The following is a 26,834-nucleotide window of genomic DNA, read 5'->3' on the forward strand; positions in this document are numbered from 1 at the left end:
ATGTTTCTGTGGACGATTAGCTACTGTGCAGGGAAAAAATCCAGCATCTTTTTGAAATTGTCTTTGCCATAATCATTAGAGTTTCTTCACGTAATCTCAGTGAAAATATTGCTTTCTAAAAAAAGGGAAGAAAAAAGGCATGGAGGGCAAGAAGAGAGTGAGCAGGGTTATTGGTGGCGAACCTACAACAAGGGGTTCGTTAATTGGGGGAGAGGAAGAGGAGGAGGAGGGAGAGGTGGGGGTTTATTTTGCTTCTTCCTCGCGGGTTAGTTTTCTGATCCAGAGTCGTCTTCGTCGTCGTCTCCAGATCCCTTGAAGCAAGCCGACTCGTAGTGCTTGTTCAGGTAGGACTTGAGAGCGAAGGTCTTATTGCAGCGCTTGCATCTGTAGTGCTTGAAGGCAGAGTGTGTTTGCATGTGGGCGCGGAGGTTTGAACGGTCAGCGAAGGCTTTGCCACAGTGGGCGCAGGCAAAGGGCTTCTCCCCCGTGTGCGAGCGCATGTGACCTTGAAGGAGCCACGGCCGACTGAACGCCTTGCTGCACACGTCGCACTTGTGCTTGAGGTCGTGGGTGAGGATGTGCATCGCCAGCGCCGGCATGGACACGTACACTTTGTTGCAGGTGGGACACTTGCGCGCCATCTTGCTGTCCAGGCTGCGGTGCGTCTGCTTGTGTCTGCTGAGGTTGGACGAGGTGGCGTACGTCTTGCCGCACTCGTTGCAGGTGTGACGGGCCACGCCGCCGACGCCGCCGCCGCTGCCACCACCGCCGCCGGACGCCTTCTCCGAACCGCCGGCGTTTGCGCTGCTGCTCCTCGAGCCCCCTCCGCGACTCTCGGCGTCGCCTCCCTTCCGCCTCGAGCGCCCGTCGGAGATGAAGAAGGCATCCATGGTGTAACCCTCGGCCAGCGCCTCCGACTCGCCGCTGTAGAAGCCGCTGGCCGTCATGCCTGACTGCGGGCTGTCCGGGTGCTTCAGGTCGGGGTCGCAGTACTCGCCGCCGCTGCTCACCTGCTGCGTGTACAGGGGGTCCGACACCGGCGAGGCCAGCTTGTGCTCCATCTTCTTCTCGCCCTGGTATACAGATGGCGTGATGTAATCCTGGATGTAGCCTGGGTAAGAGAGACACACAGTTGGCGAGGGGTTGTGACGGAGAAGGACACAGTGACACGCTGCTGCTGCTGCTGATTACATGATTATCACGTTGGATGATTGCCCTTCGTAAAAACGGTGAAAGGGAAAACGAGCGAGTGGCAGCACAGAGCTAATTGCAATTTTTTTTGCACACAATAGTGCAGTGATGCAGGGAAACAGGATGCGCTCAGCTGCGTTCAGGAAGGTTGCAATTTTACAGTGAGGATGATGAGGAGGATGATGATGATGAGGATGAGTGCAGGATAATAGCTCATCACAGAAGTCTCCCCTGTGAGGAGATGTTGCATGTTAAAGGCCCTCTTAAATAAAGTAGTCGCATTGATCAGACCTGCTTTTCTTCATCTATGCTGCATCACTGGGGATCTGCCTAATGAACGCTTAGGACTCAACACTAAAAACCTGAACAAACACATTATTTCTCCACTTTTCCACTTTTCTTTTTTAAACTTTTGAACTTTTTCCAAACCGAAGCCATCAAACAGGTTGCTGAATCGAGAGCTTTCTCCATGCAAGAGCTGGAGTCTGGACCGGATCAACTTGTTACATCCTGCAGGATTTCATGATTTCATGCACGCAGGTTCAAACAGGAGGCAACACAGCTGTTTAAATCCACCCCCCCCCCCCTCCCTTCCTCCTCCTCCTTTCACCACAAACTGTACAGAACATGATTTCAGAGAGATATATTTTCGTTGGCATCAGTCATATCTTTCCTTTTCGCTATGAAGCTGCTCGGTGCCAGAGGAGCTAAAAGGCTTGCTGGCAGCTAAACACATCCAAACACTACTCAATATATATATTTATATATATACATGTCTGTGTGTGAATCTCAGGAGTCAAATAAATACTAAATGTATTTTATCTTCAGGGTTGATATTATATTGCACAGGTTGAACATATTAGAGCAAATAATATAAGATGTGGTTGGAAAAAAATCCTTTTTTCCCTGAGAGAAATAGTGCATAACTGCAGAAAAAAAAGGCCATTCCTAAGCACTGTGTGCAGCAAAGCAGTGGAAATTAGGTATTGACTGCTTTTTAATGAAATTCAAAGTTTTGAACTGATCAATAGTCTATCATCTGTAAAATAGTGCAGCAGCCAGAAACAGTGGAGGGAGATCAAGTATCTGCGACTCAACGACACACAATAATCATAGTTTATTGAGCATCGCCGATGACAATGATGTTGATGATAATATGAGACATGGCACATTTTGTTTGTGAAGAGGGGGTCACCTGCCCACAGCGGCGGCGAGTCGGCGGCGGCGGCGGCTACACACACAACAAGCGCTCAAGTGGCTTCAAGGAACCAGGCCATTAAGAAATCAGCTGAAGTGCTCTCCTACTACAGCGTCTCCATGCTCCCTAAGGGTCCCTGTTCACACACCCACTCTGTCAAAGACATGACCGTGACACCCGGGGACAGGGAAACACCAGGCCTGTGCACACATTATCATGCTGCGCTGCATGGGTTCACTGTTTTCAGCCACACAGATGGTGTTTGTCTGATAGAGAGAGGAGCAACACTGAATTAAAAAAATAAAAAAATAAAAAACAAATATGACTCAATAGTCTTACATTTACAGTTAAAATCTGCATGCAGCTGCAGCCAAATCCACCTGTTTTTTTTACAGAGCAGCAACACACATGCAGCCTTTTATTTCTGCTGATCCATTCGTTTATTTATTTATTTATTTAATTTTCCTTCCGCCAACCATTGCATTGCATTTAACGTAAAGCAAGAGTTGTTGTTTACTACGTTTCAATTACCACAAGGTCAGACGTGGAGCTCATCGTTCAGGACTCGCTCGCTCTCTCTCTCTGTATCAGCCCCTTTACAGCTCATAGACTCATTTCTCTAATGCAAAGCAAGCATGTAATTAATGGACCCTCTCAGCCACCCCTCTTTGTTGTTCAACAGACACTCAAGTCAAATGTCTCCACAATGGAGGAGGGAGAAGAAGAAAAAAAAAAAAATCTCCTGGCTGGCTCGGCAGAAGTGCTGATGTGAGGTATTTTAAGCCCTGCAGCTCAGGAGCCTTTTATTTTGCCTTTTTGACGTTTTTCCTCTCCTTCTTCTTCTTAATTCAACTCGGCATGAAAAAGACGATTCTTTTGTTCAAATTAAACGCTTTTTCTTTCTTTTCTTTTCTTTTTTTTTTGTTAACATCAGTGTAGTGTTCTCTTATCTGCTTTTTAATATACTGCTTATTTTTCATGGTGTTGAACAATAGATCCATGAACAATAGAGAGTGACAATAAAATACAAAATGGATTTTTTCTTCTTTCTTTTTTTAATGATGATAATAATATAAAAATCATGCTGCATGAAATCTCATTACAAGCTACAATGCATGCCTGGTAAATATATATGGTTTTATTTATTTTTTTGCCATATACTATATTTTCACATTTAAATCTTTTATCCAGCAGCTTGTTTTGATTTAAACAAACCTCAACCAGCGAGTCTCTTTTACCACACGAAACAAATCCAGCTTAAACTCCTGAATTTAACTCTTTAACCTTGTTATTGTCACAGCTGAATAACAGGTGGGCTTCATCCTCATCATCATCCTCATCATCATCATCACAACAACAATGTTTAGCTGTGGACGGTGCAGCCTCCTCCTCCTCCTCCTCCTCCTCCTCCTCCTCCTCCTCCTCCTCCTCCTCCTCCTCCTCCTCCGCCACCGTCGTCGTCGTCGTTGTTGTCGCTCTGGGACAAAATCTCCCCAACAAATCACAACAAAGACGCACACGCGGCCTCTAAACGTGGCCACAAAATGGAAGCGGCGAGCTTTAAAGCAGACCGTGAAAGTGAAGGTCGCCGCCACACACTCGCTCACTGGCTCTCGCTCAGTCGGTCGGTGCTGACTGGAGCTTAGCGTGGCCGGTTCCCTCGCCCCCCCGCCGTGTGTGTGTGTGTGTGTGTGTGTTGTTGACCACCATTTGTTGACCACGGTGCAGCTATGTGCCGTTCTCTCCATGTTTACTGTACAACCTCTCGTCACGTGATTGGCCTCGTTGCTGCCCCAAGCATTTTTGTCTCCTTCTTTCTCCTTCCCCTTCCTCTCCTACCCTCCACCTCCTCCTCCTCCTCCCCTCCGGCTCCCCCCCACCTCCCTCCCTCCCTCCCTCCTCCCTCCCCCCTTCCTCTCCCCCCGTGGCCGTATACTGTACAGTCAGTGTGTAGATGTCTCTAGTGGCGACGATGGGCCTGCATGGCTGAAACTCTAACCCCTGCTAGTTTTCAAATGCCCGGAAGGAAGAGAAAGATGTGGTGGATGTTAGCGATGGATGGAGGGATGGGGGGAGGGAGAGAGAGAGAGAGACGCTGTGCATGCATGCTCCATTTGGATGGGAAGAGGGGGGCGAGGGAGGATCGGACCGTGATGGGAACTCAAGGACAATAACAGCTAAGGACAAACGTATCATCTGATACTCATCTCTCTCATATTCATGAATTTTTTAGCACACATGACGACCAGATAACAGATACAGTCGGTCTGTGCATGTTGAAATCATCACACACACACAGAGAGAGAGAGAGATGCAACTGGAGCTCTTCTCCTCCCCGATTAGACACACGTTGCGTTTCCCTATTTACATAAGCTAATCCGCGGCTGCTGTGACCTGAATTGTGTCTGTCCTTCACTGGAGTCAAAAAACAAAAGTCTGGGAGCACAGCAGCGGTGGGGGAGGGGGAGGAGGAGGAGGAGGAGAGGATTATTCAGGATACTGATACAAAAAAAAATGAAAATCAGCTGGCTGCTTGTAGCATCACACATTTAATTTACACTCAGCATGTTAACTATAGGAGAAGAGAGAGGGGGGGGGGACTGAGCCGTGAGCCGACACAAAAACAAAAGAGGACGATGCTGCTGCTGCCGTCCTGTACCGAGGATGCTGAAATCAGCAGCATCCAGGCTCAGGACCCGCCGCCGCCGCTGCTGCCGCTAGAGCTACAGCTGCACATCTCAGCGGGACGAGGCGAGTGGAGGCATGTTGTGTTGTGTTGTGTTGTGTTGTGTTAACTCACCATTCTCACTGAGACGAACCCCAAGGCTGGTCACCGAGTCTGTGATGGAGCGTGCAAAAGTGAAGGAGTCGTCCAGGTGGTGGTGGTGGTGGTGGTGGTGGTTGGAGGTGGCCACATTGGACGAAGAGAAATCATCAAGCTTGATCTTCTTCACCAAAAATGAGCGGGGCATGTTTCAATGGATAAAAAAAACACAGCGCTGAGAAAAACGCATGAGAGAGAGAGAGAGAAGGGGGGAAAAAATGAATTTTTTGTTTAAAAAAAAAAAGAAAAAAAGAAAAGAGTCTCCTCTGAGGAAGCAGCGACACGCAGCAGAGCCTCGGCTGTGGCGGTATAAATCCTTGCGGTTAATGTGGAGAAGAAGGCGACGACGACGGCCAAAAAAACATAAGATAAGAAGAAAGAAAATGGAAATCGGTGGGAGAACAAGGCTGACGGCGGCAATGCTGTGTGATACTCTCTGGCTCCCCCCAGCTTTCCCCCCCCTCCACATACACACAAGCACACACACACACAGAGAGAGGAAAAATAAAAAAATAAAAAATAAAAGCGATCCTGTTCAGCACTGGATAGCTCCTGTGATGCAGCAGGCTTAAGGGACCAGTGAGGAAGAGAAGAGATGGAGACAGACAGAGAGAGAGGAGGGAGAGAGAGAGAGAGAGAGAGAGAGAGACTGTCAGACTAGCTGAGATCAGCAATCACGCCGGCCTTTATATGGGGCACAGGCAGTGGAAGATCAGGTGGTGCTGCGAAATGGAGCTGCTTAGCTTTAATCCATCAAATGTCCCCGGGGACACACATCAAATTACTACTGAACCGTCTGTGCATTCGCACACAGACAGAGGAGAAAGAACACAGCCAGACCCCCACTGCCCCCACTGTTGCCCCCCACCCTCTCCCTCTCTCTCCCTCCATCCACCTCCTCCTCCTCCTCCCTCTCTCTCTCTCTCTCTCTCTCCCTCCATCCTCTCCCTCCCCTCTTTCACCCCGCTTATGCTCCATGCTCGGAGGAGGAGTAAAAGAGGAGGGCAGACAATGGAGATGTGGATGAGAGCACACTCAGTGTCCTGTCCCCCATTGTTTTCAGATGAAGTGGCACAGTTTATGTTTGCCGTGTTCAGGCGCTGCCTCCCTCATGTCGGCGGCTCCGTTACCTCAAACAGCCTCACATCTTCTGCCTTTTTTTGTTGTTGATGTTGTTACCCTTCGACACTCACACTCACTCAACACTCACACTGCACCGTGGAAGTGGATGTGGAGCTTTAAGCTGAGCGTCTGCCACTGCTGGACCTTTTTTATTTATATATATATTTAAAGCTGCACAGGAGGATACCAGCAGTGTTGACGAGCCGGCTACCAGAGGAGGGAGGGAGGGATGGAGGGATGTACTAGTGCTACTGCACCGCTCGGCTCAGCTCGGCTCAGCTCTCTCTCTCCCCATTATCACCGCACAGATGTGTGTCCTGCCATGCGTGGCAGTGAATTATCTGATTAATTAATTACATCTTTTTTGATTAGGGTGAAATCTAGAATTAGATCCGTGCCGGCTAAATTGGCCACATATCTCTGGGTTGTTTTTTTGTTTCTTTGCATTTGTGTTGATTCATTAGTTCGCTCTATATGAGTTTTATGCTACATTATATATATTATTGTGTCTTTCAACAGTTATTATTGATAATAATAGAGTTAAATGAAGACCTCGTGTCGGAAGCAGTGTGACACAGAGATGATTCACCTGTTTGATTCATCAACAAACAGGAAACCACTTGTGTCGCGCGCCACTTGTTTGATTAATTAACACGTTGCAACATTAAAACTATGAGATTAATGACGACCGCGTCTGTTTCTGTCGCATCACACGTGATACTGTATCAGTGGAAATGGTGCAGATCTGTGTGTGTGTGTGTGTGTGTGTGTGTGTGTGTGTGTGTGTGTGTGTGTGTGTGTGTGTGTGTGTGTGTGTGTGTGTGTGTGTGTGTGTGTGTGTGTGTGTGTGTGTGTGTGTGTGTGTGTGTGTGTGTGTGTGTGTGTGTGTGTGTGTGTGTGTGTGTGTGTGTGTGTGTGTGTGTGTGTGTGTGTGTGTGTGTGTGTGTGTCTCTTCTGTCCTGTGCTGTTGTGCAGCTGTTGTTGTGTAACACTGGAGCCGGTGAAGTCATCATGACCGGAAGAGCCAATGTCATGTTTGCATGTCAGGGGATCTTTTTCACCCAATAATCCTCTTTGTATCTGTTGAATATATTGTTTTTTCTTGATAATTATTGTTTGATAAGAATTTATAATCATGTTTGAGTCCAAAAATAGTCATTACAATGTCACAGAAACATGAAGTGATTGCTCATTTTGTGCATCATACAGTTAAAAACCTAAATATATTGAATTACCAGTCAAATATAAGGAATAAAAATGACAAATCTTCACATTTTAGTACCTGATAATCATCTTAAAGAAGTTTTATGTAGGTTTTTGTGCATCCAGCTTGCGGATTCAGGTTCAAACTTAAAGCAGAAGTGAGTGATATATTTGTGTTAATATAAGTCATATCTTCCGACAGCAATCACTTACATAGAGTGTTTGGTCTGAAACACGGGTCTCTCAGTCCCTCTGCTCTGCTCTGAGTCGAGGAGAAAACATTTATCGTATCCTACAGTTTTTATCCAATGAGGAGAGAGAACGGCATGCAGGGCTGTGTGTGCAGCCAAGGAACGCCGTGAATGTGGTGACGTAGCGACGAGGACTGTTATGGTGCGTTCAAGGAAACTCGTATTTTTCCGACCGTGAAGTGGTACCAGTTCGATCTGGTACGAGTTCACCGGTCGGAAGTTACGAGTGGCCGTTATAGTGACTTTCACCGGTAAAACAGGTCGGAAAAACACGAGTGGGTTGCCTGGAACGCTACAAAGTCGTAAGTTGTGACTTGAAGCTGTAATTTACGATTTCAAAAGCCTGCCTGGAACGCAGCATTAGCGAAAACGACCGGATCACTCACTTCTGCTTTAACTCATTCACTACATTTACTTTATTTCTGTCAAGTTTCATGCTAACCAGCCTCAGCAACAGCAACAACAGCACTTATATATATACTAATACTAATTGCACACTGGCTGCATTAGTAACTTATATACTAATTATATTATATTCTATTACACACAATAAATATCAGATAGATTTCAAGTCACATCCAACCTAAAAAACAACAACATGTTGCATATTTATATAAAACCACTTGTAGAATCTCCTGTAAAACCCGACAACGTCCTTCAAACCTTCGTTTAGTGAGTTTATTTCAGTGTTTTAGAATCAAAAAGTGCACACACCATTAAACAACATTATATAAACATGTGATTTAAACATAAATAAACAGCAAACAATAATTAATTTCTCTTTTCCCTTAAAGTATAAATACAAAACAAAATAAAACCTGAGGAGAAAAAGACTCAACTCATTTCATTTTTGCTCTTTTCATGTTGATCAGGCGTTTAAATCTTGACTCAGACGTTTAGGGGTGCCCTCATCACCCGGGTCGCTCTAAATCATCTCCTTTTTCCACTCGCAGTGACCCTGCATCTGGGACGCGACAGGTTTTCAAGAGGAAGAGGAAGGGGGAGGTGGTGGGGGGACGGTTGTTAAATCAGTGTGGTCAGGATTTATATGTGATTGTACATTACAGGAACAGTCCACACTGCAGCCGCTGTAAGACGAGCTTATAGAGCAGCAGAGGAGGGAGGCAAGGACGAGGAAGGTCAGCTCTGGTTCTTATTGTTGTTGTAGCATAATAAATCTTCTTTTTTCCTTTTCTTTCTTTTTTCTAAATCATCCACCACCTGTTTCTTTATAAGATCCCGTCACCTTCACTGTCTCCTGTTGATATGTCTGGGAATAAAACATCTCTATCTCTCTCTCTTTCTGCTAAATTATTCTTCTGACTTGATTTCTGGGAGCAGGGAGGTTAAAGTGAACAATGAACCTGTCTCGACTCGATATCGAACTCTCTCGGCGTCTTCTCTCGGCATCCTTCAGTCTGTTTCTGTGCGAGCTGCTCTTCACCTCTGACAGACGCTCTCATTATTCTGCCCCTTTCTGTTCGCAGCTGTTTCCTTCTTTAAAGTATAAACACATCACACATGATGATACACATCAATATGACGAGTGCACCGAGTTTGGTGGAGTAGAGATAGAATCTGTACTAAACAAGTATTTTATAAATGAACCGATTGATTGTTTTTAGTCTATAGAATAAAAACATATGTATCAAGAGCCAGAGATGATGTTATTAAAATGATATATCACACAAAGGAGAAACAAATTTGCTGATTTTGAGGAACCAGAACCAGGGAAAAAGCCAGAAATTGAAACAGAAATGATTAATCACTTATCAGACTGTAGTTAGCTTATTATTATCCTTCAGCTGATCAATTAATTAATCAGCAAAACTTTCTCCATGTTTATCCTCGGGCCTCTTTGAATCTTTAATTACATCGCACTTTAGTGCCAGATGTTCCTGTTTTAGCCGATCTGTTTCATGTTTTAATCATTGTTAAGGTTTTTAAGCATTCTTTAAAAAAAAAAGAAAAAAATGTTTTTGTGACTTTTGTTGTTTTTATTTCTCTGCACTTTTACAATTTTATTAAGTTTGTGTTTCCGGACGCTTATAATGTGACAATCACACAAGTTGTTGTTTTTCTCCACTCAAAATACCAAGTGGAGCCAAATTCTTACTAGAAAATAACAACACAAGTCATTAAGATTTATATTTTTCTGAATCATTCTAAGATTTTCATTTTCATTTTTCATATTGAAAAATATTTATATAGGTGTGTATGTGTATGTGTATAACTATAGGGAAGCACAGTTTTGTTCAGCTGAGCCTTAGCTGATACATAGTTTGTAAGTCCGGTCGCTGTGTTACTAACCTTCCTCTCGGTCATGTGCATTTGTTTACAACAAAGCCGGCAAGAAATCAATCAATAGAGCAGTACATAACGTTAAATATCATATACGATGTTACGATGTGAAGTTTAATCTGTCATAAACTAGAGATTACTGGTTACGGGGCGCGTTTGTGTGTCTGTTTAGCTAACGTAGCTAACTGTTAGCTCGTAGGCTTGCTACGTTATAGCTTGCTAACTTAGCTAGCGAGGCTAAGGCCGCGTTCAGACTGCAGGCATATCTGATTCAAATCTGATTCTTTCTCATATCCGATTTTTAGGGCTGACTGTCCACACTGTTTTAGCAAGTGTCCAAATCGCATTTGGCTCTGTTCAGACTGGGCCACATTATTGACCCATCTGACAGGTTGCTGTAGCAACGACGTCGGAGCGGAGGCTCCGCCGTAGGCCTATGTGACAGGCGATGCCTCGCGGACGCGGCGGCTGCAGCACCGGACAGATCAGCTGCGGCACAGTGATCTGCCCGGTGCTGCAGCCGCACTACCCCGCTAGTTTCAACCTCAGCCCGCCCGGTGTGTGTGTACGTGTACCAGAGACTGGTGTGTGTGTGTGTGTGTGCGTGTGCACTGTGCAGCCACAGAGACGGGAAACTCCAGCACCCCAGAGCTGGGAACGCGCCGTCGCCGTCACTCCTGTCGCCGACAACACGGTAGTTTGCATAAAATAAAAGTAATAAGAAGGAAATTGATGTTTAACTGGAGCTCACGGGACCATACGGGACCTGTAACACAGTGACAGCGCCGCGGAGAGTGACGTCACGGACAGTCAAAACCGATCTGAGTGTTTGGAGCTGTTCAGACTGAGACGCATCTGTCCAAATGCGATCTGAAACTACCTCCTGGAGGTGGTTTCGATCCGTTTTGCAAAAATCGGATTTCATGTGATTTGGGACTGTTCAGACTTAAAAAGAGCCATCCAGTTCCAATCTGGATGGGCTAAAAATCGGATTTTGGCTGGCAGTCTGAACGCAGCCTAAGTGATGGACGCAGGGATCTGGAGGAGGAGAGAGGAGTAAGGACAGAAGAGAGTTTATGTCGTTGGCGGTGGACGAGTATGAAATACATACATAGGCCGCACTTGAATATAAGCCGCAGGTTTTCATGTTGTAACATGAGATATTATTTACATAGAAAGGCAGTAGGGAACTATGCAAGTCCGCTCGCTTTTCCGCTGTTTTGGTTACGCTCCTCTCCTCCATGTGCATTTGTTTACAACAAAGCTGGCGAAAATTCAATAAATGGAGCGGTGGATAACATTACACAACATATACGATGTTACGACGTGTGTGTTTGTGTAGTCTTAACCGTCATGAACAAAAGATTACGGGTTACGGAGCTCGTTTGTGTCGCGGTGTGCAGAGACGAGAGCTGGGACACTGGGACGGGGAAAAGAAGTAGCGGCTTATAGTCCGGAAAGTACGGTAGTTAAGATAAAAATCCTGCATAGTTCCTCTTTAAAGTCACCTGTAACCTCAGTTTAAATATTCTGTGTTTTTTTTTTGTCCTTGCTTCATAATAACATACTCAGTAAATTAATTAAAGCTCCGCTCTTTGATCACATGTGAGCCTTTTAAAGTCAGAGTCAGTGAGGGAGCAACAGGTTGTGCAGAGGTCGGATGTCGGAGCAGCAGAGACAAACAAAAGGAAACATGTTGTTTCAGGTCACTTGTATCCAGCAGCAGGACACTCATCTACAATCGTCTCCTCCTCCTCCTCCTCCTCCTCCTCCTCCTCCTCCTCATGCCAGCGCTCCGGTCCACTTATGGCCCCCAGACTCCCTCTGACATGTGGTCACTGCCTCGGGACGTTACCATAGTGACGGACCCCCTCGGGCTGCAGGAATGGGTTTTTTTTTTACTCTGCTTTGCTGGAGCATGGAGGGGGGGGGGGGGGGGGGTTCACCGTGGTCAGATGGGAGAGGGAGGAGAAGGTGGGGGTGTGATACAATCAGCCTCATTTCCATCCTGTACGGCCCTCCAGAGTGTCGGTGGATGACCCGGATGAATGAATGAATGATTGAATGAGTGAATGAAGTCAATCTAGTTGATTTGTTCCCTTTTGCTGCGCGACAGTCGCTCCGTCTGCAGTTGGATTGGAGTTTATTATCTCTATTTACAGACACGTGGATTGGAAAGAGTCTCTGTGTTTTTTTTTTTAATCATTTGGCTTTCAGCTAATTCAGACACCTGGCATTAAACTCTGACAAAAAAGAAGATTAACTTTGACAGAAAATATGATTTTTACCAGCGTGTTTCCCACTAGCTGCTTATATAAAAGACACTCTGAGCTTGTTGGGGAAGGTGAAGAGAAGCTAAGAGTCCATTAGGCACCGCCATCTATAATTCACCTCACTCTTGCTTACTGGGTCACTTCAATGAGGCTTTTTTTTTTTTTTGGTAGAGCTGCTGCTGCACAAGGAGACGACTCTATGTATGTGTGTGTGTCTGTGTGTGTGTTGCTCTTTTAGAAACACAAACGTTTAACAAATTACAACATGAATCTTTTGTTCCAAGATGCAACAAGTTATTTGATTTCTACTTGCAAAAAGGTTTTTCTGGTTTGTTTTGTCACTCCAGCAGCGTCATGCATGGTTGTCTGGCACCAAATCCTTTTTTCTTTTGTGTGTGTGTATGTGTGTATATGTGTGTGTGTGTGTGTGTGTGTTTACACAGATGCCGACGATCAGACACGGCTCAGTGGTCGAGGTCATGAAGGCAATATTTAACATTTTGCTGTGGATTCCCCCGGTCGGTCGGACGTGAAGTGGAGTCTGAGCGGACCACAGCAGCAGCAGCAGCAGCAGCCGCCGCCTCCCCGGCCCCGTTACTGTATCTAATGCTGTTTGGCAGATAGTTCAGTGTATCACTCATGCCCTATTTGGCTTGTGTCTGTGCCTGTTGTCCTGTATGCATCCTCGCAGCTCGCTCGTGTGTGCGTATGTGTCTCTGTGTGTGTGTGTGTGTGTGTGTGTGTGCGTTTGTTGTCCATGGGCAACTGTTCAGTAAATAGGGCAATTAAGTGTGAAAAGCAGAAAGGAGCTAGCATGTTCCTATCTCTCTGGTTGTGTGTGTGTGTGTGTGTTGGGGGGTTGGTGGGGGGGGGGGGGGGGTTAGGGAGAGATAATTTATGCTAATAACATCTCTACCGCTCAAGCTGCCCAAAAATGATAGCAGACCCTTTTGGCTTCAGAAGAATCTTTTCATCCTCTTGGAAAAAGAGAAAAAAGGAGAAAGAGAGAGAGAGAGAGTGAAAGAAAAACTGGTTTCTCAACACCTTGCAAATAAGACAGCTGTGTGGCAGAGAATGAACCTCTCTCTCTCCCTCTCCCTCTCCCTCTTTCTCTTTCTCGCCTTTCATCTCCAGATGATAATCTTTTCTCCTTCACTGTCTTGTATGGTGCATGTTTGTTCTTCATTTAGCCTGTGGAATACTTGAAACCTAGTTTCCCCTCCACCCTCCTCCTCCTCCTCCTGCTCCTGCTGCTGCTGCTGCTCTCCCTCTCCTTCTCTCTATCCCTCTTTTACAGCCCTGCACACAATCTATCATCATTTTTCCTTCAAGAGCCGTCACAGGAAGTCGCAGCGTGTGTGAATGTATTACTGTAAATAGTATCCTATGCATGAATGATGCTTCTTAATAATACTTAAAACTCGAGCTCAGTGCGCTGCTCGTCGTGTGGCATAAATTCCTCCATCACACTGAGGGGACACGGAGGAGGAGGAGGAGGAGGAGGAGGAGGAGGAGGCAGCGGGCCGGCGGCGGCTTGTGCAGAGCAGGGGCCACGATGGCAGTTCAATAAATAACCCCGGTGAAAGTGGGAGCAATAAACCATATGAGATCTCTACCAGCTCCCCACTATCATGCTCGGTGAGGAGCTCTGTTGTCAGCCGCTAAGAACAAATGTGTCAGCTTCCAGGGCGAAGATAATTTTCTTTTTGTACCGGCAACAAGAGTCGAGTTTGATCAGGAGGACGATGCAGCTTTAGTCAGATGTTGCAGGTTGATAATATGACTTTAATGTAAATATGGAGCCACTTTCAGCAGGAGGGGAGGGAGTTGCTTTTTTTTTTCATCAACAAGTAGCCTGAAGCAACGCACTCTGAACATCAGTGATTGCATTAAGTCGTTTCTGATGAGTTCTGTGCAGCGTTTGATGTTTCGGTCAGTAACAGAGAGGTCTGCATGCGTTCATTAATGAGCTGTAACATGACGTTACCTGGAGGCTGGAAGTTTAAATATATGAAGTCATTAAGGATATAATGAATGACATGCAAAAAAGAAACAAACATATCGTGATTATTTTTAGCAGATATTGCAGATTTCAGTCACAATGGGGGATTTTGCATTTAAGTTTCCCTGGGGAAAAAGTCTAAAAAAAAATAACAGTGATGGGATTTTTATACAGTATGGTCTTGTACCAAACAAGGTAGAGCAAGTTTATTTGTGTAGCCCAACTTGTTGCTTTTTATGTATAGAAAAATATGATTTGTATGCACGTGTTGCACCACAAAGCTGCATTTGCTGCATGTGTGAATGCCGCACTTAGCCACGTTGTTATTACAATAATATTTCAATTGACTGTGCAGCCTTAAATGAAAATAACAGAAAAAGTTATGTAACTATTTACTTTTGCTGTTGAGTTAGTAATTATTTCACTATGAGTGATATGTAATCAGTAATTAATTACATTTTTCAGGTAACTTGCCGAACACTGATTTAGCCTGTTAACAGAAGAAACAGCTTGGTAAAGGTTCGCTCCACCAACAGTGAATCATATCAGTCACACTGTATGTTAAGTGATCAATTAATTCTTTTGAACCAGTTATAAACTTCAACCAAGAAATACAAAACCCTCAGTAAACTCTGCAGAGGTGGATTTTGCTGTGTTGTTGCTAAGGGGTAGAAAATCGATGCAACATAGTATCGTGATATTTTGCATTGCAATATTGTATCGGTGCATAGACGTATTGATCTGAACAGACTAAGCAGATAATCTTATAAGAGTTTTCATTTGGAGACGAGCAAATAAATCGCAATATTTTTGATATCGCATTAATGTCGTATGCGGGGCCTCTGGTGATTCCCACCGCTACTAGCCAGCTGCTAGTGGTTGATTATTATCTAAATCTTATCTATACAAACATTAGAGAGTATAGAGGTGCAGGAAAAAAAATCGATACAGAATAGTATTGCGATATTTTGCATGGCAATATGGTATCGATATCTGGACGCCAAGTATCGATTTAAACAGACTAAGAAGCTTAATATATTGTAGAAGTTCATTATGTCCGAATGTAGGAAAACTAAAGATTAAGAAGCTGATATTTTCAGAAAAAGCAGATGTGAACAAAGTTTATTTAGAGACATAATTTGCACTTGAAAAAAGCGAATAAATTCCAATATTTTTAATATCACAATAACATTGTGTCGTGATGATATCGTATCACAGGACATCTGTTGATTCACACCCCTACTAGCCAGCTGCTACTGGTAGATTATTATCTATATCTTATCTATGTATAGTATTAAGCATCAATCTTATTGCCTGTTCCTCAACAAGTCAGCAAATAAGTTTATTTTCCAAAACGTCCAACTTATCCTTTTTAGCTGGGAACAAGTTTTTCCATAGCGGAGGAGGATTTCTTCTTCCTGGTTGTTGTTTTGTCTCTCAAATATTATATTTCCTTTCCTCAAACAGAAGCAGTGTAATAATAATAATATTTGATCCACAGACGAAGACGCTCCACAGTTTGTTCCCAACAAAGTGCTTTCATTTTTTTCTTCTATTGCTGTAATTAAACCTTAAGTATAATAGTCACCATCGCACCTTCGCTCTGATTTATCGAGAAATAATTGTTCAGATAATCTTAGTCTAAATTAATTGGGTTAATTAATCACCACTGTAGTCCTCGCCCTCCCTCCCCCCCTCCCCCCTTCCTCCCCCCCAAATAGAGGCATTGTAGGTCTTTTCACATTATGTTCCATCACGAAGGTCAGAGCAGTGGGTAATAGACTGTCGTTTCCAATTTGTACTTCCACGCAAAGGAAGAGCAAATGCATTAGCGAGATGGTATCAGCCTGTTTAAAATTAGACAACAAACGGACAGATCTGCATGCATGTAGCATGAATGGAGCAGCCCGGCAGGAAGATTACTCAGAGCTGTGTGCAGCAGCAGCAGCGGCAGCAGCAGCAGCAAGTCGACAAAACAATTACACACCAGTTACTAATTTTCTTTTTGAGGATTCACTACACCTGTTTGCAGCCGAGGGGGCAAACAAAGAGAGAAAGGCTCCTGACAACAGCAACAACACAGGGGCCGTGTGGTGCGGTTCTTATGAAAATTAAAATAAAACAAGTCGACAACTAAACAAATTTTCCAGCAGGTAACACTGAGACAGGCGTTTTTTTTTCCCTTTCCCCCCCGCTCTCTCTTATGTGTTTTTCCTTACCCGTGCATGTCAGGCAGGGAGAGAGAGAGAGAGAGGTGAGATCAATTTCCACAGGATTAGGCTGCCTGGGGAAAATGATTGCTTTTTCTAATACTTAGTAACAATTTTTCAATTTCCTGTGGTCTTTGTTACTCTCAACATTTTTTGCAAATGAGCAAAACAGAGGCAAGCGGCGTTGCTGCTCTGCGAACTTCACCTTGGGACCAAGCATCATTTGCATATATATTGAGAGCATACGTTTTTGGTTTATAATAGTCACCATTCTGGGGTGGGGGTGGGGAACTGGGGGCGGCTGGCAGGCTTTCTGTCACCTGTTATGAGGCCCTTGTCCATGAACATCCCTGGGAGACGAAAGCAGGCGATAATTACGGTGCTGGAACTAAACTGGTGTTGCTCTCTCTCTCTCTCTCTCTCTCTCGCTTCACACATTGTTTTAAATCTGAGGAGGGAAAAAAAAAAGAAAAGAAAAAGTAAAACAAAGACGGCCGCGGGGCAACAACGTCTTTTGTTTCCAAGCTCCCAAGCAAGGGGCTACAATATTCACACAGAAAATGAAATTAATCTATCGGCACAGCGACTGATCCTGTGGTGATTACAGTTTTAGCACTGGCGCTAATAAATCCACACGTTCCACTCTTGTGCACTTTCACAGTGTGTGCAAACGGGGGCTAACTACATTTCAGGCAGAATTGGAGGAGATGCACTGCAGATGGTCACATGACAAATGGCTTTATTGCCCCGTTATGGAGATTTGAATCATAATTGAGTGTCTCTACAGTGATGTGTGCACTTGCTATGACTCATAGTGAGTCTTTTGCTAGAGGACAGATGAGCTCTGTTGCTTTCTACTCCAATCTGCCACTGCACATTTTAGATTTCACCTCAAATCTTTTCAAAACCAGCCTCGTTATTTAGGCTGTTTCTTTTAAAAATATTTTTCCTGAACATTTGTGCAAGATTCACGTCTAAAAAAAAGAGATTTACAGTGAAAAAAGACAAAACACTTGATCCATTTCATGATTGCAATGATCATTCTTCATCAGGTAGCGATAAAAAAAAAAAGTTGAATAAAGAGTGATGTGAGCCATGCACGTTTTGCACACTGATGCATGTGCAGCACGCATCACTGCCTCTGTGTGTGTTGAGCCGCTTTTTCAAAGGGCATGCTTTTGTGCAGGCACAGATGATGCAGCTGGCAGAAGCATGACTATTGCTGGAAGCACGTCCGCGTTGGCACACTTACAGAAAGCCCTGGCTCCCGGGTCACACTTTATATAGGCTACATAAAGGCTGGCCCGCCCGCCTGCTGTCTGGCCCCATCGATGACGGGACCTTCAGCCTCGGAGAAGAAGAGCAGAAACAGTCTAGAGGCGGCGTGATCGGTTGATGAAGTGATCAGTCAGTCAAGGGGAAATTAATCTGCAACAGTTTTTTAATTATGGAGTCATTACTTTTAAAGGGATAGTTCACCCAAAATTGAAATTTCTACTAATTATCTACTCACCCTTATGTGGACTAAGGGCTGGGAGAAGTTTCAGAGCTACTGTATCCGTGGCTTCTCTGAGTTACAGGGGGTCCCGGCGTAGCAGTGCATGTGTCCATATAACGGTTGCAAATGGATACCAACTGTCTTCGTAACAAAAAGACACACCAAAAAACATCCAAATACCTCCATGCTGCTCGTATGTAATGTAACGAACCAGGGTCTGTCCTCCAAATTTGGACGAACCGGGAAGAGGAGCTTCGAAAAGCTTCCGCTACAAAACAAGCTTGAAAAATGGACTTATTTAATTTTTTTCGGGACAATTTCACATTTCGGGGCTTCAATACAAGACGGACATTACATACGAGCAGCATGGAGGTATTTGGATGTTTTTTGGTGTTTCTTTTTGTTACGAAGACAGTTGGTGTCCATTTGCAACCGTTATATGGACATGCACTGCTACGCCGAGACCCCCTGTAACTCAGAGAAGCCACGGAGGACTCTGAAACTTCTCCCAGCCCTTAGTCGACATGAGGGTGAGTAGATAATGAGAAATTTCAATTTTGGGTGAACTATCCCTTTAAGTAATTTCTCTTAGTGGAATAAAAACAGGCAACGTGATTATGAAATATTAGAAAATATCTGCAGATTAATCAGTAATGAAGATAGTTGCATCGCTAGTTGCAGCCTGGAGACATTATTGATCCTCTCTCACACACTGAAGAAGGTTTATCGTCTCCAACCGCCAACAAGATGCTCCTTTGCTTGAAGTCTTATAAACTTGGTCGCCGCTGAGCTTCCTCTCGATGCTCAAAATCAAACTCAAACTTTCCTTTTTTTCAAACGGGGATCAATCATGTTTCCTATGTAAAGATAGCTCAATTTATTCCGTAATTGCCTGATAAATTAACCAGCACAGACACCTGTCAAAACAGCAGACAATCTCTGTGAATCCACCTCCCAACAGGCTCATCTTGATGGGCTAAGTTGGTAATGACAACTCCCCAAGTCTGTCCCCTCGGGCTGAGGGATGAGAGCGCCATAGACTTCTTCTTCTCCCATCCGTCCCTATTAGGATAATGCATCAAATAGACATTTTAATTTGAAGTTCATTTTCTCCTCAAGGCTCTGTAAATGTCTGCAAGCGCGCATGCATGCTGGAAGAGATAACCTTTCTTTTGCTGGATGTGATCTTTTTATTTTTGCGTTGCTAATGAAATGTTTCACTTATCGTTTGCTGTGTTTTTTTTTTGTTTTTTTGTTGGCTTTGTGTGTAAATTCAGGATACTCCAGTGGCGTTTGTTTTCTAAATTACATGTAAGTGGCTTCAAAAAGGGAAAAAACCCTACAAAAAAGCAAATCCTGATGTTTCATTAGCCCCTCCTCCTCCTTCCTCCTCCTCCTCCTCCTCCTTCTTCTCCTCCAGCTGGAAAATAAAAACAAAACAGCAGATGACTCATTGATTTTCACAAACAAACCAAATTGCCAGGAGTGGGTTGCGCGCCAGTGTGACTGTGAGGAAACCTCATCACTCAGCAGTTATATTGCCGCGTGCACCCGGCGACCCCCTTCTCTCAACCTGGCCCAGTGTGACGATAACGTGCGTGAAATGAGCGCCGAGGCCTGCCAGCGGTGCCCGAGCCCTCGCCGCGGCCCGACACCTGCCTGCGCTCAGCTGCTCCCGCCACGCTTGACCGCATGTGGCTAATAAACAGACCTGTCCTTATCGCTGGAACTCCATTAACGGGGGGTCGCAGTCACCTGAACCCCCCCTACACCCTCCCTTTGCTGGGGCGACAGCAAATTACAAGGCAAATGTAATGGGTTTTGCTATATTGCCACACACTGAGATAGTGAATAACACCAAAGGCCCGATGTTATTACATGTCCCCGGGACGCTGGCTTCTGTGTTTTATGATGACTACAGTGAAAACCAGGTCAGTGCTCTCAAATTGTCATGGTCTTCGCCTTCCATTGCTCCAGTTCTATCTATCATGTCCATTCAAGAGAGGGGACAAAAGGCGTGCAGCAGGTCGTGCACTTCACATGTCGGCCAGCCCAGCGTCGACTCGTCGGGGGCCACTTCAGACAAGTGTCTCGGTCTCTTGTCGTTATTATCTGTAAAAGAGACAACGATTTCTTGAAAGAGAAAAGAGACAGAGAGAGAGAGAGAGAGAGAGAGAGAGACGCAGACAAAAGCGAAAGCGATTAATCAGGTCGCCATGTGGGGGAAAAAAAAAAGAAAACAACCTTAAAGCAGCTATAACTGATATTTTACACTTTACAATATATCACATTAGGAACGTGAAAACAGTGTGACAGTGTGAGAGGAGTCGCTCGTTGTGATGAACCTACAGGGAATTATCAGCTGAATCTGCAGCTCCGCTCGGCTTTATGGGGCTTTATAGCAGGTGTCAGCTCATTAGTTTAGCTGTCTGCTCTGCAAATTTACAGTTTTGGCTCTCGGAGCGTCGTTTTTGGCCACAGATTTTTAGTGGAGAGAGAGAGAGAGAGATAGAGGGGAAAAAAGACTCTAAAAACCTTCTGCACGTTATCTTTCCACAACCAAACAGCACACAGACAGGCACAGTTAGTTAGCAGCCAGACAGATGTTTCATAGAGGAGGTGGTGGAGACCAAACACGGAGCTCGAAATGTTGGTATATATTTGAAGAAGCAACAGATGATGAGGCTGGATTATTATATAGTATTTTCGTGTAGTGTTATCATTCAACAGCTGTTTACGTAACTAAACGAGAAGAAACGTAAGTTCAGCGTCAAACAGTGTCTTCTCCTTTTATTGACATTAGCTTGCTGACCTGGCGTTAAAAGACAGATTTTGGTAACTTGCAAAAACTTGTAATTGTACGTCATAGATCTTAGCTAATTTTTGCACATTTCACTCCATTATAAGCATTATAACAACTCTGTCTGGTAAAGTTCTGTTATTACCTCATAGCGTGGTGAATGTGCAGGTCACAACTTGTCCACCAGAGCGTTGTGGAGTTGTTGGATTGTGTATTTGATGAGTTTGATGAGGGAAACCAAGAAATCCCATGAGCCTCCGTAGCGTAGCTCTGAGCAACTCGCCGCTCTGCTCCGCCGCTCTAAAAATAGCTTGCACCAACAATTAAAGGTAACAAACAAACCTACTCCTATGACTATAGGGATTATGGCAATGGTCCAATTTGCCAAAATGTTGAACTATCCCTTTAAGTGTTTCGTGAAGGAGCTGTTTACCTTTAATGGTTTTAGCTGTTATAAAGTTAGAGAGCTAATACCTTCTTATAGAATATCTAGGAAACATTACATTTGAGTACATTATAGTTGCCTATCAATAAGTATCCAAATCAAAAGTACATTGAACTTGATCATGTTTTTCAGTTTTTTAGATTCAAGATACTCTCGGAAATTGAACAAATACAAAAAAAATAAACAAACTTTTATCACTTATTTGATGCCGTACAGTATGTTTGTTCCTCCAGTCAGTTTTTATTAGCCTCTCTCTCTCTCTCTCTCTCTCTCTCTCTCTGTGGTTTTACAGCAGGAAGTGGGTCCCTGTAACCGAAGCGGTCAAAGACAAGGAGGTTTGTTTTTGATTATTGAACCCTGTATCTTTTCCTCTGGCCATACATCTTCCTCTGCCAGGTCTCCCAGGGGCTTCGGGCCATCCAACACCACAGGCCAGCTCCTGAGGAGGAGGACGCAGGGACAATGATACCTGCAGGTCCCTATCCAGGCTCAGGAGATACCACTGGGGCCTCGTTGACAAATTGTCCTTGTCTGGCCGCATGAGAGAGTGGGGATTGCGGTAATTGCATATTTCCCTCTAATTGCATTTGTCACATGTGGGGTCTGGGCTGCTGCGGAGCCAATGTCTGAGGCCCCTTTTCTCAGTGATGTGTTAAACCAAACAGCTGAACTCTCACCTGCACCACGAGAACGGGACGTGCAAGAGGAGGCCTGCAAAGAGGGCAATAAATTATGCAGTGGCACAAAACATCAGCAGCAGCAGCAGCAGCGGTGGCGGTGGAGTCGGGCACAGAGGCCGCGGTCGGTGCCAGAGAGGGACACGCTCGCTGCAGGTCCATTAGAGCCTCAGACATGGTCATGGAGATCTCAATGATGCCGGTTAAGGACGATCCAAGGTCTTCTATACGAGGGCGATCACATGACCCGAGAAGAAAGGGGCCTTCAGTCTGCAGCTTTAATTAATATAACAGCTGAATTATGCAAGAAATCTGAACGAATGTGAGGTTTTGTTAGTCAAAATGTCAGAAAATAGTGAATAGAATATGTATTTAAAAAAAAAAAAAAGCTAGATAACAAGATAAAAGCAGCAGATGTCGACATACGAGAGGCTGTGACCTGTGAATATTTGGGATTTGGCTCCAGCTTCCTTTTTTCTTTCCTTTTTTTTGCTGATGAACCCTTTTTTTTTTTTTTTAACCCAACATGTTTCCCATGTTTCAGCTCATGTTTTCCTGCTTCAGCAAAGTTTCACATGGTGCGGGTGCTGATGGTGGTGATGGGAGTGGAGGAGGGGGGTTTAGGTTGAGGTGGGGGGCAGTAATAATAACGAGCAGCTCTCATCTTGGCTTCTGCTGCCTCGTGATAGGCGCCCGGGCCGCCGCCGCCGCTGCTGCATTATACAGAGGGGTTGTACAACTACATTTTAATCCACTCGTGTTTCTGGCCTGATAAAAGGATTCTCTCCATCTCTTTCTGTTTAATTCACACCATCATCAATCAAATGTGTCCCTCTTCGCCCCCCCCTTCCTTCTCCTCCTCCCTCTCCTCCTCCTCCTCCTCCTCCTGGGTTTTGGGGGTCTGCAGCAGATAGGTTGGGGGGTCTCCCCGAGGGGGTTAGGGACATGACGGACCGGTCACAGATGCCACAGAAATTAAAATGCAAGAGTCTGTGCAAGGTGTTACATTTCTCAGACATGCTCATTTGCAGTAATATCTGAGCAGCATAAGGAGGCTTATCTGTGATTCCACATACGACTCTCACAAGATTATCTGAATATCATTTAAAAACACACGCACACACACACACACACACACATATGCACAGCCACATACATATACATATGCTATTTCAGCGTCCTATCTCCATATAGTGTGGCTGGCTACAAGTGTGGAAGCTTCCTCTGTGTGGTAGTAGATGCACACAGTTTTTTTTTTTTTTTTGTCCTCCACCATTGTCTGCACATGACAGTCGCCACAGGCTACTTAGTAATGAATATGTGCCTGTAGCATGTGTGCAGTGTGCAGCCTATGAATAGAGTAAATATGCACATCTCTGCACAACAGGTCAGCGTCTGAACACAGATAGAAGAGAATATGATCAACCGCGGCAACGAGCTCGCGAAACTACAAAGGAATTATGTATAAACAGCTGCTCTGCTCGGTGACTGAAGTGTCACACGATGACGTCTGATATATCCCAGTAAACCTTTTTTTTTTCTCTCACTCTCTCTCTAAATAAGGCTCCTGTGTTCTTTCGTTCGTCTTTCATAGATATCCACAAAACGTCTGATGGTAGTTTTCTAGCTCTCTGACACATGAATATACACTCGTCTGACAGGTAATACAGGCTGCGACAAAAATAGCACATTAGTAGAAAGAAAAAGCAGAAAAAAACAGAGTCCATGTCAAACTACTTCATGACATATTTAGAAAAGAGAAAGCAGATTAGCTCATGTAGCATAGTAACCACAGGAGTCCAATAGTATTTCATCTCGCGGTGCGTTGTAGTGTCACAGCTGCTATAGCCTACTGTTTAATATTAATATCAACATACAAGGTTGTATACATGTTATATAGTAATGCATATAAAACAAATTGAGAAAAGAATATTTAAAAAAACAAGCAACTAAACAGCCTAAAAGACGATATTTAACTAGCGCTGAAGGGTTATAACAACAAACGCCGCAGAAACAGCCGGTGATGTCAGTGTACAGATTGATAAGGACGCACACAGAGAGATTTCTTCAGAGATAAAAAAGTCAGAGGCCTTGAAGTGATTTAATGCTAATGAGTAAAAATCCCAGTATTGATCCTGCGATAAGACGTAAATAAGACGACGTCGGTGAGGGAGAAACCTGACCTCCTTTCACATCTTTATGTGTCAGGATTGTGCATTCGTCTGCACGGTTGTCGAGCGTGTGAACTGTTTCCTGTTAGCAGGACACATTAGTGATGGAGATGTGAGTCTCTGAAGCTCAGGGATGAGCAGATTGTGACAATATTGTGTAGAAGATTTGGGCAACGTTGTTAATAAGCAACTCAGAGTGAAGGTTGGGAGTCAAAACAAACACAAAATCGCACGTTTATTTATGTTTTGTAATGTTTTTTGTCAGAAAGCTGGAGGAGACTGTAGGTGTTGTCAAGGCCAGCTGTAAGAATATTTGTTGTATCAGAAACTGAACTAAAGACCAAGCAAACATCAATTCTTTTGCCTATGAAATGAGGACAAAGTCGCAGTTTCATGTTGGTACAAACAGCAGCGTATCATCAGCATAAAGGTGTAAATGCCATGTTGACGAACAAGATGATTAATCTGATTCATGCAGAAAACAATCTTGATTTAAAATCTGTTAATAAGTGTTAATTAGTGTTGTCAACGTGAACATAGAGCAACAGAGCAAGAGAAGTTCACAGGCTGCCGTGTTCAAGATACAATAACATTATCCAAACAACAAGTGTTATAACCTGTTAACAGGCTGTATAAACCTATAAAAGTCCTGCTTTTTTTTATCACACCCTGTAAATACCAGGATATAGACTTCCATTGACTTTTTACATTTGATATTTGTTAATCAAATATAAACAATTGCATCCAGTCCTGGTCCAGGGATTTTTTGGATTTGGTTCCTGGTTCCCATAAAGACCAGACGACGACGACTTCCAGAATCTGAATGAGCTTCTCTCTTTCTTGTTCAATACATAAATTTCCTGACCGATCGATCGTTTCCTCTTGTGTAGCTCCGCGCTGACGGGTCCCGCTGCTCCGAGACCCTCGCTTTGCCTTTCACGTCACGTAAAAGGTCCCTGCCAGATTTGTATGCTGTCAACATTTTTATCTGTATGTGTATGAAAATGATACGGCAGTGCTATGTCTGTGTCTGTGTGGCATTTCTTTTTCTTTTTTTTTGAAAGGACAAAAGGATACAAACATGCATCATGTGGTTATTTGATTTTTTTACAGGTTGTTTCTCAGAGCAGTCGCCCTCTGTAATACGATAGCAGGTGGCAGGTGTTTGGATGAAGAACAAGAAGTAAATGTCTCGCATTGCTGGCTGCAGTCCTTTTTTTTTCCTTTCCTTTCTTTTCTTTTTTTTTAAACAGTCCAATTTGAACAAAGGATTAAGTGTCCATCATTAATCATAGGCTAATCTTGTAGATTTAGGCAAGTGGTTCCCACAAGTCAATACGGGGCCATAATTTAATCAGAAGATGTCATCACATTTTATGGAGCAAAAAAAAAAATGGAAAGCTGACAGACAGACAAGGTCTTCTTGTACAATTTGGCTTCCAGCTGATCGGCTTCGGTGCAACAACAACAACAACAGGCCGAGTGTGAGTGAGTGAGGACGCACTGAGGGAGTTTATGTTTTATGTTTATAGGGAAATCAATCAGTTTTGAATAAAAGAGCAAGAGGAGAGGAGAGGGAGGAGGAGGAGGAGGAGGAGAGGGAAGTGTTGCAGCCAAAGAGGCACAAATACAGACTTCAGACTGTCAGAAGTGCTGCTAATTTTACAGTTGAAGTCGGAAGTCGACGCTGCACTATAAACAGAAACAACAGGGACGAGAATAACAAGTAGCAGGCAGCAGGTTATTGTTTCTTTTACATGTGGCTGAGCTGAGCTGAGGTGATGCTGAGGCTTTTATTATGAAATCTGAACTGGAGCCACGTTATATAAATGTTGTATTATTAATAAATGTCAAAAAACTCTGCTGTTATATCTATTATTATATAAGCCAGTCATGGTAAATCCGATCTTTTTATTATAAAGCAATGATGATGACATGAAGTTAGCATGACGGGCTAACAGGGCTGCTCTCGGTGTAACTGCAGCTTTTTTTTTTACTTCATAGTTTGTAGTTGGTATAGTTTTGTGGGACAAAAGTATAAATATTTCATGGAGAGTAAATAATTCAACACCTGTGTATTCCTCTGTGGTTTTACCAGCGGCTCTGATCCAGTCACTTCAAGACATCTTTTGTGGATGGAGAGCCCCTTCAGCCTAAATGACACTTGGCCAAATAGCACTTAAGTACTTGCTCAATATTTTAACAGAGGGAGGACGGGGTGGAAGTGGAGGTGTGGGGGGAGGAGAGAGGGAGGGGGGGGGGGGGTGAACCATCATGCAAGGAAAGGAAACTGTGGAGTGGCTGTGAGCTGCTCCTGCAAACTAGAACAGGTGGATTGTTTCTGGTGTAAGAGCCACAGGCAAAAAAAAGAAAAGAAAGAAAAGCTCCTATTAGCGGCTGCACAGCTTCTCTGTTCAGGTCCAATAATTGACTCCACTTCAAGTGTTGAGGATTCAGAAACACAAGGAGCCAATTATTACAGAATTACAATGCATGTGTGTGAGTGTTTAAGTCTTTAAGCTGTGGCATTTTACAGAATAAGACCAAGTCAGTTGTTTCCCTTTTTATTATTGTCAACAGAATCCATGCAAAACAACGGAGCGGCGGCCATCATTAGTCTTCTTGTAGCTATTGATCTGTCTTAATTAAATCTGCTCAGTATATTTTA

General features: G+C 44.1%; 1 protein-coding gene across 1 annotated transcript; it reads right to left on the reverse strand.

Moving 5' to 3' along the window:
* Positions 1-266: 266 nt before the first annotated feature.
* On the reverse strand, positions 267-5,361 carry scrt2 (scratch family zinc finger 2; the record flags this gene model as incomplete). The annotated part of the gene is made up of 2 exons (XM_083976217.1): positions 267-1,111; positions 5,190-5,361. 2 exons carry the CDS (start codon positions 5,359-5,361, stop codon positions 267-269), a joined length of 1,017 nt encoding a protein of 338 aa, XP_083832343.1.
* Between the last annotated feature and the right edge of the window lie 21,473 nt (positions 5,362-26,834).

The sequence above is a fragment of the Trachurus trachurus genome (genome assembly GCF_905171665.1).
Source record: "Trachurus trachurus genome assembly, chromosome: 7".
NCBI lineage: Eukaryota > Metazoa > Chordata > Actinopteri > Carangiformes > Carangidae > Trachurus > Trachurus trachurus.